Source organism: Rhineura floridana, chromosome 2, assembly GCF_030035675.1.
Source record: "Rhineura floridana isolate rRhiFlo1 chromosome 2, rRhiFlo1.hap2, whole genome shotgun sequence".
Taxonomy (NCBI): domain Eukaryota; kingdom Metazoa; phylum Chordata; class Lepidosauria; order Squamata; family Rhineuridae; genus Rhineura; species Rhineura floridana.
In genome coordinates, this window is record NC_084481.1 from 98,330,382 (window position 1) to 98,350,732 (window position 20,351).

Below are 20,351 nucleotides of genomic sequence, written 5' to 3' on the forward strand. Positions count from 1 at the left end.
CCAGCAGAACTGCCAGAGACCATCTTAGTGGCTCTGGCAAAGTATTCAAATACCTTTCCTTTTCATGGAGATTTCTCTCTAGTTCAGTGCTTCTGGAAGGAGGTAGTCTTTTGATAAGAGGGCTTACCTTTTTTTCCATACTCCTCACTATGTAATGTGCTATTTTTACCTGTGACAGGTGCATATACATGGGAGCAGCAAGGGAGTTGGAGCTGGAGTCACACAGAGACAGCTGAGTTTGGAGCTGTGAAAGCATCTCTTAGGGTGCAATACCCCACTTAGAAACCTAATAAGGGGGGAGGATCTGTTGGGGTGCTATTTCTGTGAAACTCCTGTTGTATGTTTAGCCTGTCTATATCGGTAAAATAAATCTTATAACACAAAAAAGTGCCATAAGTTTTCAGAGAGCTCATTCCCACAAGAGATAGTGATGGCCACAGACCGGGATTACATTAAAAGAGGATTATAATAATAATAATAAAATTTTATTTATGAGTCGCCTATCTGGCCGAATGAACGGCCACTCTAGGCGACGTACATAACACAGTAAAATACAATATAAAAACCAATTAGAACCACAATCAATAATTAATCTAAACACCACCCTTCCAGTTAATAACAGCATTAAAAGCCCATCTACCCCAGAGATCCCGTAGGCCTGCCTGAACAGCCAGGTCTTCAAGGCCCGGCGGAAACCTATCAGGGAGGGGGCATGGCAAAGATCGAAAGGAAGGGAATTCCAGAGGGTGGGGGCCACAATCGAAAATGCCCTCTCTCTGGTCCGCACCAGCCTAGCTATTTTAACTGGTGGGACCGAGAGAAGGTCTTGTATGGCTGATCTCGTCGGGCGGCATAATTGGTGACGCTGGAGGCGCTCCTTCAGATTAGGCAAATTCACGGAGAATAAGGCCACCAGTGACTACTAGCCATGATGACTGTTCTCCCTCCAGTGTCAGAATACTAGTTGCTTGGAATTGCAGGTGGGGAGCTGTTGCACACGTTTCCTGCTTTGGGGCGTCCCATGGGCATCTGGCTGGCCACTGTGAGAAGAGGATGCTCGACTAGATGGGCCATTGGCCTGATCCAGCAGGTTCGTCTTATGTCTGTAGGAAACCGAGTGAGGGTAGTGCTGGAATTCCTGAAACCTCTCACCATTCAGAGTCTGGTGTGTGTGTAAAAGTATACAGAACATCTCCAACTCATTTCTTGCACTCTCTCCCCACCTCCACCTTAAATTCTCATTTCCAGATTTCACTTCTCTGCATTTTAACACCACCACAGGCTGTTTCTCTGGGTGCTATCGTTCCAGTTTCAAAATATGAATTTATTATTTGATATATAGCCCGCCCTTCCTCCTAGCAAGAGCCCAGGGCGGCAAACAAAAGCACTAAAAACACTTGAAAACATCATAAAAACAGACTATAAAATACATTAAAACAAAACATCTTTAAAAACATTTTTTTTAAAAAGCTTTCAAGACATCTTTTTTTAAAAAAAGGTTAAAAACATATTGGGGTTTAAAAAAAAAGGTTTAAAAACATATTAAAAAGCAAATCCAACACAGATGCAGACTGGGATAAGGTCTCAACTTAAAAGACTTGGGGAAAGAAGAAGATCTTCAAAAGACGCCAAAAATATTTAAGGTGAGGGAGTTCCACAGGGTAGGTGGCCGCTACACTAAAGGTCCGTTCCCTATGTTGTGCCGAATGGACCTCCTGATAAGATGGTATCTGCAGAAGGCCCTCACCTGCAGAGCACAGTGATCGACTAGGTATATAAGGGATAAGATGGTCTTTCAGGTATACTGGCCCAAGTTGTATAGGGCTTTGTACACCAAAACTAGAACTTTGAACTTGGCCCGGTAGCAAATGGGCAGCCAGTGCAATTCTTTTAGCAGCGGAGTGACATGTTGGCGATACCCTGCTCCAGTGAGCAGTCTTGCTGCCGCATTTTGCACCAGCTGCAACTTCCTGCCCAACCCCAAAGGCAGCCCCACATACAGTGCATTACAGTAATCCAGCCTGGAGGTTACCAGTGCGTGGACAACAGTGGTCAGGCGGCTATCCTGGTCCAGAAATGGCCGCAGATGTCTTACCAGCTGAAGCTGGTAAAAGACACTCCTAGCCACTGAGGTCACCTGGGCCTCTAGCGACAAAGATGGATCCAGGAGCACCCCCAGACTACGGATGTGCTCTTTCTGAGAGAGTACAACCCCATCCAAAGCAGGCAACTGACCAATTATCTGAACTCGGGAACCACCAGCCCACAGCCCCTCCGTCTTGTTAGGATTCAGACACAGAGCTGGGTATCAGTGTACTGCTGACACCTCACCCCAAATCTCCTGATGACCAATCCCAAGGGCTTCATATAGATGTTAAACAGCATGGGGGACAAGATGGTACCCTTCGGCACCCCACAGCACAACTGCCAGGGGGCCCAAAGACAGTCACCCAATGCTATTCTCTGAAAACGACCTTGGAGACAGGATCAGAACCAGTGTAAAACAGTGCCTCCAATACCTATCTCACCAAGTCGGCCCAGAAGGATACCATGGTCAATGGTATCAAAAGCCGCTGAGAAATCAAGTAAGAGTAACAGGGTCGCACTCCCCCTATCCTTCTCCTGATAAAGGTCATCCATCAGGGCGACCAAGGCTGATTCAGTCCCATAACCAGGCCTGAACCCAGACTGGGTTGGGTCAAGATAATCTGTTTCATCCAAGAGTATGTACAATTTCTGCGCCAATTTACAGAAGCTAGAATTTTTAAGAAGCTTTGGAGTCAAAAGAACATGGCATTTTACCTCATAGGCCCAGGTACAGTATTTGGCTCTCACCATTTCACAAAATTGGGTGTCTGCCCAGAACAAGCTCAAGCCTTATCAAAAAGAGTAAGAATTGTTTTCAGAGAAACGCAGTGAATCCCACTCCGCCCAAGCAACAAAGGACACAGGATTTTACTTCTTATTTCCATATGCGCCCAAAAAAGTTTCTTCCAAGAATTTAAATGCTCAAACTAATTTTCTCAGATATACCAATGTTTACAGAAAGAACCTCTATGAGTAGTCCTCCTTTTCACAAGTTCTCTGAGCAAAAACTCACAAGAGCTTAAAAGCATTCAAAAGCACATGTTATGTCAGAAGCCTGACCAGAATCCCAAACCATCAAATGACTTTATTTTCCCAAAGCGGCAATGTATTTTGAGATTCAGTTAGTGAGTTGTGTGTGTATGAGAGGCAGGGAGTTAGAAGGAGGATTCAGAAAAAAATTATCGCATGAGTTAAGCTGACACTTTACAGTTTTTCATAGGGCATATTAATAATTGTTCCATGCTATATCCAAAAACCCCTTACTCTTTTAAGTGCTCTAGCTCATGTTGATGGTGGGTGGTTAGGATGGCCTGTATGTTGCTCCCTACTGGCCTCTGCTGGTGGAGAGGAGCACAACTGGCGGTGGAGGGGCTCTGCTGCCTGTGACAGAGCCCCCAGCTTCACACTAGCAGGTGGAAAGCTACTGCTGCGGGTTCTTCTGTCAGCAGTAGTGAGCACTAAGCCCAATATGGGACATTTTGGGGGCAAGGCACCAGATGGATCTAAAGCCACGTGGCTCCTCCTAGCAGCCCAATATTTGAACCCCCCAGCTTTGCCAGCCTTGAGCTGGCCCAGCAAAAAAAAAAAAGGACGTATGAAAAGGTCTGCACTCGGTGGCATGAATGGCTGGGTGTTGGATGTGGCGGTGGATCTGCCACTCTGTTTTGCCATCCCTGGCAAGGGTATAGATTGCTGTGGCCAACAGAGATGGGAAATCTGTGGCCTTCCATCTCCTGCCTGCCCCAGCCAACATACCCACTGGTCAGGTCAAGGGTGATGGGAATTGTAGTCCGACAGTATCTGGAGAGCCAAAGATTTCCCATCCCTGCTCTGAATAAATATCCCCCTTCCCAACCTCAGGTGAGGAACCTCAGGCGCAAGGGCCAAGTGTGGCTCTTCAAGCCTCTCTCTTTGACCCTTGAGACTTTCCCCAGGCCACACCCTTTTCCAAGGCCACACCTCCTCCCCAGACAACCCCCCTCCTGGCGCCTGCTCTGCACCTTCCTTGACAGCTTTGGTCTGGCTTGAACGTGTCCTCAGACTGTGATAATGCCCCTAGCTGGCCTGGATGGCAATGTGAGAAACCTCACAGAGGAAAGCATCCCATCCATTGCTCCACCCGCTTTTCCCTGTGACCCCACCATCACTGACATGCAGTCCCTGGAAGGTTGCCTATGAGGGAATGTGGCCCTCCATCTGAAAAAAAGATTCCCCACTCTTGATCTATACCAAAATATCTATTTTGGTTTTATACTAGTTTTACTGCCATGACTTTCTCCAAAGGACCCTGGGAACTGCAGTTTGGTGAGAATCCTCCGCAATCAGTAGCCCTCTCTTAGATAAAAATAAAGCATCCAGGCGGGGGAGCGGTGGCAATGCTGGTGTGCATATACTCGCCACACGATTGCTTGCACTGATTGCAAAAGGATTTAAATTCTTCTGCTGCCACACAGAATCCCTTGAAAGAGACAAACCAAATGTTTGGCAGCCATTGCCCTGTTGCTATTACAAAAACAGCAACATGAATGAGCCCTCTATGATTACATCTCATGTTTCATGGCTTAGAAAGACATTCTGGGGCTTAAACCCTGTCTCCAGTTAAGTCTCCCCTCTCCCTGAAGCATTTGGTATTGGGTATTTATCAACTAAAACAAAAGCAGAACAACAGCAAAAAAAGATTGCCCTCCACCCCCACCCACAATGTATCCTGCTGAGAACAGGCCGCATCCTTCCTCCGTGAGTTTTGGCACCCCTCCCCCTGCAGCCTTCTGGACACAGCCCCAGCTGTTAAATGGACACAGATGATTTCCCTCTGCTCCAGGAAACAGGTGCTCCCAGCGTGCAAAGAGGCAGTGGAAGGCAGAAAACACTGTTTAAGGAAAGGGGGTTGGTGTGAGTGTCCTCCTCTCCCACTCCCTGACCATAAAAAGGGGGGTCGGAATGAGGATATGGTTACACACCAATTGTGCTGCTTTGCCACCGACTTCCATGCATTCTTTCAGCACCAATCAGGTGAATGGGCTGATTGGACTTCTCAACAGGATGACAAGAGCTGTCCCCCATCCCCTGCACTGCTATCTGCCATGCTGGACAAATTCCTGCCTGAATTTGCTGTGCTTTTCTGCTGAAAATGCCCATTTGCAAGGGCTTTGGGAGGTATATGTCATGCTGCGGTTTATTTGCGTACTGCTTTATGGCCCAACAAAGACTTCCAAAGTGGTGAACAGCGTTTTAATGCAAAAGAAAGGTATAATCAAAGTACAATAAATTAAATAGCAAAACAATAGCAAATAGCAAAATCACCACATACCCATCAACCATTCATTACGTGTTAGGCATGCCAGTTAACTCTGTTGCAAAGAGACAGAAAAAACAATTGAGCCACCCCTATCTCTCACCCAGGCTGTACACACTTCCCCCCCATCTCTCACTGAGAGGGGGACACAAGATCCACAACAGCAGGCGCTTACCCTGGAGCATGAAACATCTGCCTCCTTCCTCTGCTAGTACAGAGAAGGCTGTTGTTTTGAGATGGCTAGTATGATGCAATACATATAGTCCTGGCCTTCGGAACAGTGGTGCAGTTAGGTCATGCAGGGGGGGGGGCATTTCCAGAGAGCCTGTTTATTGAGCATTCATCCTGACTTGTTTGCAGGGAGATTAGATTTATTTTATTTAGTTTAATTTATATACCGCCCTTAGCCCGAAGGCTCTCTGGGCGGTGTACAAAATGACATTGGGTGTTTATTGAGCATTCATCCTGGCTTGTTTGCCGGGAGATTAGATGACATTGGGCCAAAGCAAATGGGCCTGAAGACACTACTGCTTAGAAATTAGCCGGAGGGTCAATCCTCCACCCCAGTTTCAGTTAATCTTTTTAATTATTTGGCTTCCACTCAGGGCCAGAGTTCAGGTTTGGTCTGGTTTGAGATTGTAGTCGATGCCAATAAAGGTCCTGGAAACTGTTTGGCATGCCTGCACTGGTTCAGTTGATTTAAACATGCTTTTAAAGAATTATTACAACACTACTGGTTTTGCAGAAGTGAGATGAATCAAGTTAAACGGCTCTTACCTCTGACTCATTCTTACCTGAGCCAGGTCACAGACTCTACTTTGCCTGCTATATAAAAAGAGTCCTCCCGGATCAGGCCAAAAGCCCATCTCCTCCGGCATCCTGTTTCCCACAGTGGCTAACCAGACACCTATGGGTAGCCCACAAGCAGGATATAAGCATAACAGCCCTTTCCCACTCATCAGGATACCCTGCAGCTGGTATTTAGAGGCATGCTGCCTGTGATCCTGGAGGTATTATGTAGGGCCATCATGACTAGTAGGCACTGTAAGCTTTAAAAGAGGTTGGTACAAAGTTCTGGGTAGGCATCTAAGAGAGATGTTTTAAGTGGGGAAGCTGTGGCCCTCCAGATAAGCCCCAGCCAGCATGGCTAATAGTTAGGAATGATGGGAGTTGTCATCCAGCAACATCTGGAGAGCCACAGCTTCCCCATCCCTGCTCTGTATGGTGAAGACCTTTTTTCAAGAGACCTTTGGTAAACAATGCCTGCTGTTCCTATTTTAACCTGGTCGGTACGGTTTATGTTCTGCTGTATTTTTTAACTGCTTTTATTAACAGTGCTTGCTGATTTATGAATTGGTTTTGCTGGATTTTGCTTGTCTAACAAATGTATTAATGTTGTAAGCTTTCATGGATTTCATCAGATGTAAGAATCGTTATCCTGAACTGCAAGTATCCATGGCTTGGAGGGGGATACTCAGATAACACTTGAAGCATCTAATGAAATGAACTGTTGTCCATGAAAGCTTATGGCATAATTAATTTGATAGTCTTTAAGGTCCCACAAGACTCTTTGGTGGTTTTATGGCAACAGACTGTCACAGATACCCCTTTGGAAATTGTTATGCTCTCCCTGTTTTTCATAAACAATATTTCATTCCGCTGCTGTGGTTTGTTTGTTGTTATAATTGTTGCTGTGATGCTTTTAACATATTTTATTTTTTTAAGCAATCTTGAACTTCTTATATACAGACTGTTATTTTTATTTGGGGAGACCTATTTTTTTTTAGGGGAAATTATCACAGTATATCACTATTTTTTACCAGGTATACATACACAAAACTGAAAATATTCAGAAACAAACATAAAACTAATAAATATTTTTCAAACATAGGTCATATTAATACCAAACAAAAGGAGCAATATACGACTGGATTAACATTAATGATTTAAAACATTTTCTTTCTTGTTTTGTTTTTCTTACATATGCCATTGGCAGCAGATTGGGTTTATACTTCTACAGCCTGTTCGTCTTTGAAGAGCTTATAAAAGAAGTGGCTAGGCATTCCAGATGCTAGTGCACCATGCTGGGATCATATGGGCAATGCTTTCAGAGTCTGTATACAAAAATACAATTGTAAATAAAATAAAACGAAAAAGGAGTCCTTTATTTGTCGGGAAGGCCTTTTAGAAGAAAAATTGGGAATCCCTAATCTGAATTGTTCAGCTTCAGCTGTAACTTGTTTCCAAAGAGAGCAGGATGGCAAGCTTGCAAAGAGTTTGTGACTCTGTGCAGTTGCACCCTCTGGTGTCACTTATCATTATGACAAAACTAATGGTTATTGTTGGGTCCATACACCAGGCAAGAGGGCAGACCTGCATGTACCAACCATTTAACTGCATGGATCACATGGATCTTCATCAGCCTGGTGTCCTCCAGATCTTCTGGACTATGACTCCCATCAGGCCCAGCCAGTATTGGGGTAGTCCAAAACACCTAGAGCCAGTCAGGTTGGCGAAGGCTGATTTTAACTGTATCTATTTAGCAGGTATAATTTCTTTTTTCTTTTTTCAGGTTCCTAAAACTTATCTGCTGACTGTGCTGTATTAGTAGTGAATGTCACAGGTAATACTGTCTGACTTGGGTACTCAATCTTGCAACACTGCTTACAATGTATATTGGATTTTGAAATCCCACACACACCCAGGCATGTTCGTTGCTATTTGTGTTTGTATGGAGGAGCATACCATAAGTGAACCCTCTCCCTGCAGTCTGAAGTGGTACAGCCCAGGCATAGGTGGTGGATGGTACAAGAGAAAATGGCAGGGAGGTCAAATAGGCCACAGAGAAAAATTGGACGTGAACCAAAGCACAGATATGTGGAGTATAGAACTACCTACAATTCCATGGGGATCTCACTGAGTAATGATGAGGGGGAATCCACACCAGTTTTCCAAATCCGCCCTTTTGTGGCATAACCAAATACTGTGACATGCCTGTTCAAGGTGATTGAATATGTTTCTATAAACATCTAAGATTAGTCAAGTGCTCAGATTAGCTTTAATCTCTCCCTGCCTCTGAACTCATTGTTACATGCTATACTCCATTATTAATCTTTATGTGCTTTAGGTGAATCTGAACTGGGAAAGGCCTCGGTTTCTGTTTTGCTCTGTACTTGTGCAACTAATTTGTTATGGATGCCTAAGATTAAAGGCAAGGTTGTCAAAAGTGCGGAAATGAGCTATTAAGAGCAGCAGTGCAGGTATACTTTTACAGAAGCCTTGAATCTGTCTAGACATTTCCGTGAGGTGACTCCAGACAACTTGAGGGGTTTACGGGCTTCAGGTTTTAGATACTATTTCCTGTGTGCTCCTGTAATCTATCTAGGGAGCACCAAGATGTTTTTCGTGTGTTTCAATGTTTCAAAAGTTATAAATATTTTGTATTACTTATAATATAATTTTTATTACTTTTGGGTTTTTTCCAAATTACTTTTAATAAGCTTTTCATTCATTGCCAGACAGGTTTACAGGCTAATTTTCCCTGTAAAGTTTTGGAAAGCAACTTAGTTAATTAGTGGGAATTAAGTCCTGAGGATTTTCTCATAATTAACATGCTCCAAGTATTCTGAGTCATAATGTGTTTCTAAATCAGGATTACATTTGATGATTCTAATATATAAGTAGCTCACTTTCATACTAACCTAAAGTTGTCTTGTTTTGCATCTTTGTTGTTTGCCACCCTGGGCTCCTTTGGCAGAAATCCACCAGCATTGCTGCAACATAGTTCGGAGAAGAGGAAAGATGGGGAAATGGGCTGCCAGAGGTCCTGCACACCTCAACTAAGGACAGTTTTAGTCTTGGCACAGGGCCTTAGAACCAAGACAATGTTGCGCCAACAGTTTCTGACAGCAAGGGACTCTGGGCTTTTATAAAAGCAAGTGAGTCAGAGGTGTCCAGTATACTTGCACCTGACTACTGTATAGCGTCCACGTAGTCAACATTCAAGCATACATTTTATGAGTGGCAGAGCTTCTGTGGACATCTTGTGTTAAATGTAGGACAGTAGTCAACTAAATAATTGTGCAAGCAGAATGTCTTCTGCTTGCACAATAGGACTTCCCCCCCTCCTCCCTCATGTCATCCCTAAATCTGCTGGGAAATCTGTTGGGGGAACCCCTAGAACAGATTTAGAGAGTGTTCTGCTTGCACAGGGGGAGAGGGGGAGAATGTTCCATTGTGCAAGGAGAAATTATTGCACTGGTGGACTGTTTGCCTTAATGCCAAGCTGAATTCCATTCATGCCTAGTCCTCTCAGGGAAAAACAGTTGTGCCAGCTCTCTGTAAAACTTTTATGTGCACAGCATTGATTGGCTGGTGGTTCTGAGATCATAAATCTCCCTTTTTAGCCCTGTTTCCCAGAACAGTTGTGCAGGTTTTAATTTTGTTTTTCCTAAAAAAAAAAAAGAGGGGTTGAAAGAAGGTTTAGACAATTAAACATGTATACAGCTTTTTATTATTATTATTTAATTAATTAATTTGTATCCCACCCTTCCTCCCAGCATAAGCCCAGGGCGGCAAACAAATCACTAAAACACTTTAAAACATGATAAAAACAGATCTTAAAATACATTAAAACAAAACAGCATTAAAAACATTTTTAAAAAAACTTTAAAAAAGGGTTAAAAACATTATTAAAAAAACATATTAAACAATTCTGACACAGATGCAGACTGGGATAGGTCTCAACTTAAAAGGCTTGTTGAAAGGGGAAAGGTATGCATACAGCCTGCCAGAAGGATGGGGCAAGATTGATGCCTCATTGTTGGAATTACTGGTAAGTGCATCTGTCAATCAGATTGAAAGGGCAGGAAGAAGTCTTGCAAGGGCAGGGGGATATCTCTGTTGCAATGAAAGAGAAGGGGGAAAGCACTACCACTCTGTTCCATGTACAGTATGTTTGTGTTCAGCTAAATTGAAGCAGTCACCAATTCCTATCTGGGCCAATCCTGAGTAATTCAGTCACTGTGACATTAAGACATGACATGAGCACTGCCTGTATCTATTAAACTCCAGCTGCTTTCAGATAGGGACGGTGTTAGCTGTACTGAGACCAATGGTGATTATGCCAGTCTATCTGTTGAGTCCTGCTAGAAACACAGGAAGCTGCCTTATACTGAGTCAAACCGCTGGTCCGTCTAGCCCAGTAGTGTCTTACACTCCTTTTGGCCCTCCAGATGTTGCTGAACTACAACGCCCATCATGCCTGGCCATTAGCCATGCTTGCTGGGGCTGATGGATGTTATAGTTCCACAACACCTGGAGGGCCACAGGTGCCCCCCATCTACACTGACTGGCAGTGGCTCTCCAGGGTTTCAGGCAGGAGTCTTTTCCCCAGCCCTACCTAGAGATGGCCGGGATTGATGTCGGTCTCTGCACCCTTCCCCACACCCAGAGTCAGGAGTGCCAGCATGGGCTCATTTGCTTCATTGCATAAAATCCTCATGCTAGCTGGTGTCTCCTTGGGCCCATAACAAGACATGTTATGGTGGCTGAGGACCTGCAGGCACACTTAAGACAATGGGAAAGAGCAAGCATCTAAACAAAACGTGCCCCACAGATTCATAATTTAATAGCATCATGTCAAGCCTTTAATGGTAGCTCTTTTAGGGAGGGCTAGGGCTATTGCCTGTAATGAGTCAGTGTGGTGTAATGGTTAGAGTACTGGACTTTGACCTGGGAGACCAGGGTTCAAATCCCCACATAGCCATGAAGCTCACTGGGTGACCTTGGGCCAGTCACTGCCTCTCAGCGTCAGAGGAAGGCAATCGTAAACCCCCTCTGAATAGCACTTACCATAAAAACCCTATTCATAGGGTCACCATAAGTCGGAATCGACTTGAAGGCAGTCCATCTCCATTTCCATTGCCTGAAACACTCCTCCCCACTTCTGACTGGACTCTAGGTTGCTTTTAAACACATTTAAAAGCTGTTCTGGTTTTATGGAGCACACAACATATTTAAAGTTATGGACACATTCCTACGGCTATGTGCCAGTAAATACTGTGAGATATTTTTTTCAGAAACCAGGAAATACATCCTGGTCTAGCCAGGGATCTCCCCCAAGTTTAAATAGTATTGGTGTCACTGGGGGAGGGAGTGTTTAATTCTTTCCCCAGATGTCATTTTCCAAATCTAAATTATGCCCTGAATCTACAACAGTAGGAGAAAAAGATAGGCATGAGCATGATGCAGCTTGGGGAAGCAATTTAGATTATAGTGCAAGGGGGAGGGTTAAACACTACTCCCCCAGTGCCTCCTCTGATCAAATCTGTAACCTCCTACTTAAAATTGCAGATCTCTCACAATATGTCAGTTTCTGCCATAAATTGTGGTAGTTGACACCTTTGTTTCTGACAGTGGTGCTCTATGCCTTTACAGCTGCATGACAGGCAGAAATCCAATAAGCATCAGCTTTACCAGACAGCATGGACAAACAGTGATGGGGAAACCACACCTATTGGATTTCTACCTGACTGGAAGCTATCAAAAGCACAGAGCTTCTGTAGGGGGGAAAATTCTAAACTGGTATTCTTCAACTATGTTCAGAAGAACCAGATGGTGATTCTTTACTTTCCTTTACAAATTAAAAGGATAAAAGGAGTCTGAGAGGATGGGTTGTGAAGGAAACCTCTAAATCAAGCATTTGCAATGTTCACTCTCTTTAAAACAATGCAAGTTCCATTTTCCAATGGCTGTATTCTTTGTTGTGAAAAAAGAAGCTAATCTGCTTTGGAATTGCTTATTATTTTGGCACCTTTGCAGAGGGCAATTGCCCTTGCATAGCAGCACAACACACTGGTAGAGACACATTTGCAGGTATACTGGTTTCAGTGCGCCTCCACCTCTGTACTGTGAATCTGAGGACACACAACGTCAGTCAAACTCTGCCCCTTTTTACTGAAAGGCCACTTGGACACTAGTGCCTTAAAAAGCAGGGAGACTATTTTGTCTGGTTGCAGTCTGAAATTAACCTGCCTGCACCCCAGCTGGACACATCTTAATTATTATTATTTTTTATCGTATTGACTCCTTGTATGCACCAGTGGCTGGAGCAGAATGGTGATGTCCAAACAGTTGCAATATCAAGACAGACGGCTTTCCCTTCTCTCCTGCTCTACTCCCTCCTTCTCCCCCACAGTTACTCGCTTTCCTTGTGTCATTTGTGGATGTCCCTGGGTCTTGTTTGTAGGCAAAGGGAGAAGAGCAACTCTCTGTTGCTTTACAGCTTGTGACTAGTCAAAAACAAGAATTCTGCTGATTTGCATAGATAAAAAGACCAAGAACTTCCTGAATCCGGGTCATTAGGGTGAATGGCTCTTCTTCAAATACCACTCCTCAGTCTAGAACTGCCCAGGGCATATAAAGAAGCCTCATCCCTGTCCGTAGTCAGCAGCAGCAACCTTGGCTAGGCAGCAGAGTTAATTGTCATTGCCTGCTACCGATTTTCACTTCTTTGCTTTTTCTATCAGAAATGGGACCTTGGTCACCTCTCTGTGCCTTTCTTCTGATTTTCTTCATCCATGGTGAGTTCAGACTGATTCTATTTGGAATAGGGAAAATAAACATTCAGGGACCTGTCATGATCTAAGAAGCTCTGGGTTTAGGACAAACCAGTGAAGACAGCCGTTTTTACACAATAGAAGCTCTCCTTAGCAAAGAGAAGGGCAGTTGCTCAGTGGCAGAGCTTCTGTGTTGCATGCAGAAGATCCCAGGATCAATCCCTGGCATCTCCTGGATGGCCTGGAGAGCTGCTGCCACTCGGTGAACACAAAACTGAACTAGATGGACCAACCGTCTGACTAGATACAAGGCAGCCACCTGTGTTCCTAAGGACTAATCAAAGAGGCAAATTAGGTAAAACATGACGATAACGTTAGCAATGATTGCCCAATAAAGTGATTAGGTGCCCATTTTTCAGGCTGATGCTGTGCATGCCACTCTGAAAATCGCTCCACAGCGTTCAGAAATGTTACTGATTTCATAGAAATATGCTTGAGGTTGCATCCTTAAAAGTGTCCTGACACTTCTTGATTACGGAATGACTCTTTTTAACAATAAGATACTTGTTACGCCATTGTTGGGCAATCTGTTTCTTGTATATTTGCTCTGATGGGCTGCTATATTTGCTCTCACCTTTTTCGAGAAAGGTTTCTGGGCTAAACAGCAGTTCATAGCTGGGACAATATAACTCTTGCTTTTGTTCCTTAGAGGATTTTCAAGAAAAGCTGACCAGGGACACTTTAGAGTAGATAGTATCATATCTTCAGACAATGGCCCGTGGGATTTATTGATTCTGTGAATCAGTCTCTCACAATAAGCTTTTTTATACCACTTTTGGTGTGTGGACAGCAATTCCGCCAATGCAAAGATTTTTAGCTGTTTGAGAGGGCATTAATTTAGCACAGGAGTGAAGGGAGTCATATCTGTGTTGAATTCATTAGATAGCCTTCAGTCAGCTACCATAGTCTCAGCCTGCCATCTGTTAACCCTTCCTGGTTTGGCCAGTTGCCACTATGTCTGAACTGGGGAAAGTATGATAACCAGAAGTTGAATCCTATTCCAAAGCATTGGCTTCTGATTTTCCTTTGAAGGCAGACTGTGGTTTGCCTGAATCAGGAAAGAAGGGAATTGCAGCGCACGATTTGCAGTTGCAGGCTTAGTACACAAATGTATGGTCACTCTCCCCCCACCAGCAATGATACTTTTTTCAAAGCCAAATTTGTAGCAGGCAGGGTGCAGGGGGAGATCTTATTGGAGAGTGCAGCTGGAAAAGCAAGAGTTCAACTCCTCCACACCGACTCCAGCTGCAATCTCCAAGGAGATTACTACCATACCCCACTAGGGTTGCCAGGCTCTGGGCCTGAGACTGATCCTGAAAGACAGCCAAGTGTAGGTGTTCTTGGAACAGTGTAATGGGAAAAATCACAAGGTGGAATTCTCCCTTCCCCTTGCACAACTTTTAAAGATACAGAAGACCTCTTGGTTGCCAGGCCCGGCTCCTACTTGGCAGGTCGCCTCCAGAATGTGGTGCTTGGGGAACATTACTCGGCACCCTGGACTCTCCAGTATGGGGTTCCGCAGGGGTCAGTTCTGTCCCCCATGCTATTCAACATCTAAATGAAACCATTGGGTGCAGTCATCCGGAGCTTTGGAGTGCATTGCAATCAGTATGCTGATGACACGCAGCTCTATTTCTCCTTTTCATCTTCTTCAGGTGAGGCTGTCAATGTGCTGAACCGGTGCCTGGCTGCGACAATGGACTGGATGGGGGCTAATAAATTGAGGCTCAATCCAGACAAGATTGAGATGCTGCTAGTGGGTGGTTCTTCTGACCAGATGGTGGATGTCCAAACTGTCCTGGATGGGGTTGCACTCCCCCTGAAGGAGCAGGTTCATAGCTTGGGGGTTCTCCTAGAACCATCTCTGTCACTTGAGGCTCAGGTAGCCTCGGTGGCACGGAGTGCCTTCTACCAACTTTGGTTGGTGGCCCAACTATGTCCCTATCTGGACAGGGATAACCTGGCTTCAGTTGTCCATGCTCTGGTAACCTCCAAATTAGATTACTGCAATGCACTCTATGTGGGGCTGCCTTTGAAGACGGTTCAGAAACTGCAGCTTGTGCAAAATGCAGCGGCCAGATTGGTAACAGGGACCAGACAGTCCGAACATATAAAACTGATTCTGGCCTGCTTGCATTGGCTGCCTGTATGCTTCCGAGCTCGATTCAAGGTGCTGGTTTTGACCTATAAAGCCTGATGGAACGCCTCTGCCGATATGAACCTGCCCATACACTATGTTCAAGATCAAAGGCCCTCCTCCGGGTGCCTACTCCAAGGGAAGCTCAGAGGGTGGCAACAAGGGAGAGGGCCTTCTCAGTGGTGGCCTCCAAATTATGGAATGATCTCCATGATGAGGTTCGCCTGGCGCCAACACTGTTATCTTTTTGGCACCAGGTCAAGACTTTCCTCTTCTCCCAGGCATTTTAGCATATGTTTTAAATTGTTTTTATTTTGTTTTAAATTTTAAAATTGTGTTTTAAATTGTTTTTAAAATATGTGTTTTAAATTGTATATTTGTTTTAATGTTTTTGATTGCTGTAAACCGCCCAGAGAGCTTCGGCTATGGGGCAGTATACAAGTGCAATAAATAAATAAATAAATAAATAAAGTCTGTTTTTTATGATGTTTTAAAGTGCTTTTAGTCCTTTTGCTTGCTGCGCTGGGCTCCTACTGGGAGGAAGGGCAGGATATAAATCAAATAATAAATAAACTTCATTCACCCAACCCAAAATTCAGAATCATGCCTCTTCAGGCTGTTTTCAACTGTTTATTCTTGCTTTATGGTTATTGGATTTTAAAGGGATTTATTTCTTATTGTGAGTTGCTTTGGTTTCCTTTTTTTTTTTTACAATAATTTTTATTCAAATTTTCATAAAACAAACAAAACAAAATCATAAAACATTCAAAGACAAAAAACAAAACAAAACAAAAATGATTAAACAAAAAAATAAAATGTTGACTTCCCATTTGTCGCAGATCAAATCAGTTATAGGTCTACAATATATAACAATCCTGTCTCTTAAATTATATTATAAAATCACTTTCCTCCAGTAGTTATCTTAATTAATCATCAAATCTCATAAACATTACTTTATTCTTTCCACAAAAAGTCAAAGAGAGGTTTCAATTCTTTAAGAAATATATCTATCAATTTTTCTCCAAATAAACATGTCGATTAATCCATCTCGTTAATAATAATAATAATCTTATTGTCATAACCATAGTCCAAATAAACATATCGATTAATCCATCTCATCAAAATCTGTTAGGTCCAATAATTTCAATAGCCATTATTCCATTATCCATATTAATTCCATCTTCCATCTTCAATAGTCCTGTTAAGTCCAGTAATTTCAGTGTCCAATCTTCCATTATCAGTATTCCATAATAATCTTGCTGTCATAGCCATAGTCATATAATAAGAGTCTGATGGGAATTTCCTCTATCCCAAATATTTTCTTGCCATCGATTCTGAATAAGTTGCTGAAATATTGTTGTAAAGTCATATCTCTGTTCTTCTTTTTTACAAAATGCACTGGCTCATCTCTTGAGAGTTTTTCCATTGTCACATGGCTGCTGTTAATTCCATAGATTTTCTCTATATCAAGCTCCATCACGTCATTCCAGTCCAGAAGATTATCCAAGCCATTGATAACTTTATCTCTAATATCTTCATTAATTTCTTCAGAGATAACGTTAAATTCCAAACAGTAGATTTTATTTCTAATATCCATAAACTCCAGATCTTTTTCCAATTCCACATTTGTTCCAATCTCCAGGGCTTGTATCTTCCCTTTATTTTTTCTTTTCTCATCTCTGATCTCATTCTCCTCTCTCACAGGATCCCCTATTTCTTTAAGCTCCTGCGTCATTTTGCTCAGTTCAATTTTCAGCTCCTTACTGCCCTGTCGCAGGGTTTGTTTCGTTATCTCAATCTCATCCATTATTTTCTGAAACATAATTACTTCCAGATTCTCAGCCACTTTCTTGATTGCCATTTTTAAAACCACGAAAACAAAACAAAACAAAAATAAAGAAGAACCACTTCTTATTTCAGCAACAATTGGGTTAATATTCCAGGCTTGATGACATCACAGTATAAACAGAGCAGCCTGCCTTATCTCTCTATGTTCAAGAATACAAAAAAAATTTAGTTCCCAGCAACAAAACAGTTAGTGGCGTCGTGAAGAAGCAGATTCGTCAAAATAAAATAGACCAAAAAGAGAATAGTCCCAGACAATATAATGTTCCAAAGTTCATATTTTTTATTTTTTTCTCCTCGGAATAGAAATCCCTCTTCTGTTTATATCTTTAGAATGCACTTCCAGGACAGCTTTTTGCAATAGAAACAGAGATAAGCTGTTAATTTCGTGAATAACAGAGAAGAGTTATAGCTCACCCAGAAGTTCTTTAAAGCTGATTCATTTGACAAATCTCTTTTTGCTGCAACAATTTAAACCAAGTAAAAAAAAGAATAGAAAGAAGGGTGCTTGCCTGTTAGTCCGTTTTCTCTTTGAAGAAAAGATAAACGTGTCGCATTAATCAGATAGAGCTTGTTCGAAAGTCCGTCCGGCATTGCTGGCTGGACCTTTTCTCATAAATTAATGAAATCCAGTCCTCCCAACAAAAACAGGCTTTTGAGGTTGATCTCTACGTTTCTCCCTGGCCGGGAGAAATTTCATCAGTCAAAAAAAAAATGTTCTGACTGATTTATATCTGAATAAGCTTCTTCTGAGGTGGGAGCCCGTCTCAAAAGCAGGCACAAGCGAAGTCACCCTTCCCGGAAGTCGAGTTGCTTTGGTTTCCAATCACCAACCCAATCACAGGGTTGTTGGAAAGACTACACACACACACACACACACATACACACACACACACTGCAGATGTATAAATACATACAGCCCATATAATAGTTTATTGTCAAACCAGTTGGTCATTGCAAAAAATCAGCATTAGTTTTTAAAAAATCAGTATTAGGTTCCTACATAATAAAATAAAAACTGTAATACCTAAGTAAGCCCTGCCTAATTGCTTTAAAATAGGACTGGAGAGCAGACAGAAAGATTTAGAACATAAACACAATTCATTTTATATATTCACTCAAACGTCCCATTAATTTACAGCACATTCATAACCATGTCCTATTGAATTCAATGAGATTTACTCTGGGCATATGGGATTAGTATTGCTTTTACCCCCACAAAAGCAAGTATTGGGAAGGTTTTCAAAACACTGCCCAGGATCTGACTCCTGCACACAGGAGGAAAAAAACCTGAAATGTATATACTTACCCAATTTATGAGATTTTCAGATAAACGGGGGGGGGGGACCACCATTTTCTGGCATTGCAATGAGGTTTTCTAGACACTGCCTCAGGTCAACCAAACACAACTCTGGCTTCATTTATTGGCTGCAATCCTGAATGGGCGGGGTTAGAGCTATGAAGTGCTATACAGGACAGATTTGTTTAAAAAAAGATTTAACAGTCGGGGTGGCTGACGTTTTGATGTATATCTCGAGTACCGGACCACCTAGAAACTTAATTTTTTTAAAAAATTAAAGCTGATAATCTGGGCCACCTAATGGGCTAAGCGGGCGCCGGGTGGCATGGAAAGAATCCGGGTAAAACCCGACTAACCGGGCAATATGGCAACCCTACATGGAGGGGAATTTTTTGGCAGGGGGTGACAACTAGGGTGAGGTGAGTTAACTCTTTCCTCCCCAGCTATAACCCCCCATCTCCTCCCACTGAATTTCCTCCCTAGTCCCTGCACTGAAATTAGGCGTGAAAATAAGCCTTCTATTCAATGCTTTTTTCAAGCTTAATTTCAGCAGGGGAGGGGAGGGGAGGGGTGGAGGGAATGGGGCCCTGTGGCTACCAGGGAAGGCTTCTGTGGGTGCAGGTGCACCCACAGATGCCACATTGGTAACCCATAGGGTAGAGCAGAGATGGAGAACCTTTACAGCCCAAAGACCACATTGCCTAGCCTCGTGAGCAACCTGCCAGAGGCCAGTGAGAAGAGGAGAGCCAGAGGCAAAAGTGGGTAAAGCAACAGATGTAATTCCTACCTTTGTGCAGTAGGCTTCTTTCCAGGCATGCAAAGGTCTGAAGGTTCTACACACATCTCTCTCTCTCCAGGCATGCCAGAGGCGCATTGTCACAGCTCAAGAACACATTTGAGACAGGTAAAAGCACTCGAGGGTGTGGCACAGGGCTGGTAAGGGGCGGGGCCTGGGGATGAGGTGTTGCCTGGAGAAAGGGCCAGATAGAGAAGTCTGAAGGGCAGCATTTGGTCTCCAGACCGGAGGTTCCCCACCACTGGGAGTAGCGTATGACAGTCTCCTCTGGTTCACAGCCACCGCCACCGCCACCTTAGTACTTGTAACTCCTTGTAAATGAAGGGAATACGATTAAATAGGTGATGATGAGTGTGGAATCTATGGAAATGTAAGCCCGTATGATAATGTACCTGCCCAGGATTTAAGATCATCTGCCTCTGGTCTCCTCTGTGTGCCTGGAGTGAAAGTCGTTAGACTGACAGGCACGCGGGAGAGAGCTTTTTCAGCTGTGGCCCCCAAGCTTTGGAACACCCTACCCCAAGAAGTCTGCTCTGCTCCCTCCCTGATGGTTTTCCGGAGACTTCTGAAAACGATCTTGTTCTGGAGAGCCTTTGGGAGGGACTGAAGGTAGAGCCTGACACTGATTTTATGCCTTCTACATTAAATTTTACCCTTGCAGTCCCCTTTAGTACCACTCCCTATATATGTGTGTGTGTGTGTGTGCATATGTATGTATTTTAATAGTATTCTTTGTATTTTAATTGTATTCTTTGTATTTTAATTGTATTTTATGTATTTTAATTTATTTTAGTGTTTTGGTGATGTTATTGTTTACCATTATATTATGTACGTGTTTGATTTTATTTTTGTAAGCCGCCCTGAGTACCCTATTATAGGGTAGAAGGGCGGGATAGAAATATTTTAAATAAATGCAGGGTGATCAAATCCTTGTTTTACCTCCTAACTTCATCTTGATTCCTTCTCTTTCTGTCAGGTACCTGTTCCCAAAAATGCCTTTGTGCCCGTGGCTTTTGTGAGAGAGGCTGGGTGCAGTATCAGAATACCTGCTATAAAGCTGTGAAGGAAAAAATGACCTGGACCGATGCTGAGGCAAGTAATTGATGTGATGTGATGTCAAAGGGGGCAAAAGCAGACCAATCACCTGTCCTTGAGTAGTCCAGATTTGTAAAGGCAAAAAGCCTGCTCTGTGGAAAAACAAATTTGCGGAGGTCCTCACTGTCCTTTTGCTGGGCCATTTCCTCTTGGGAAATATAGGTAATGATTACCTA

At 43.2% G+C, this 20,351-nt stretch overlaps 1 protein-coding gene across 3 annotated transcripts in view; it reads left to right on the plus strand.

Moving 5' to 3' along the window:
- LOC133378239 (C-type lectin LmsL-like) overlaps positions 1-20,351 on the plus strand; it is a 34,362-nt gene that overhangs the window by 3,205 nt on the left and 10,806 nt on the right. For 2 of the 3 annotated variants that reach the window (XM_061613036.1, XM_061613038.1), the window contains exons 2-4: positions 7,956-8,006; positions 12,913-12,966; positions 20,057-20,172. In XM_061613036.1, coding sequence (XP_061469020.1) covers positions 12,915-12,966; positions 20,057-20,172 — 168 coding nt within the window. In that variant the 5' untranslated portion in view covers positions 7,956-8,006; positions 12,913-12,914. Of the gene's footprint in view, positions 1-7,955; positions 8,007-12,807; positions 12,967-20,056; positions 20,173-20,351 lie in introns of those variants that run through there. The other variant, XM_061613037.1, reaches the window with a different exon arrangement.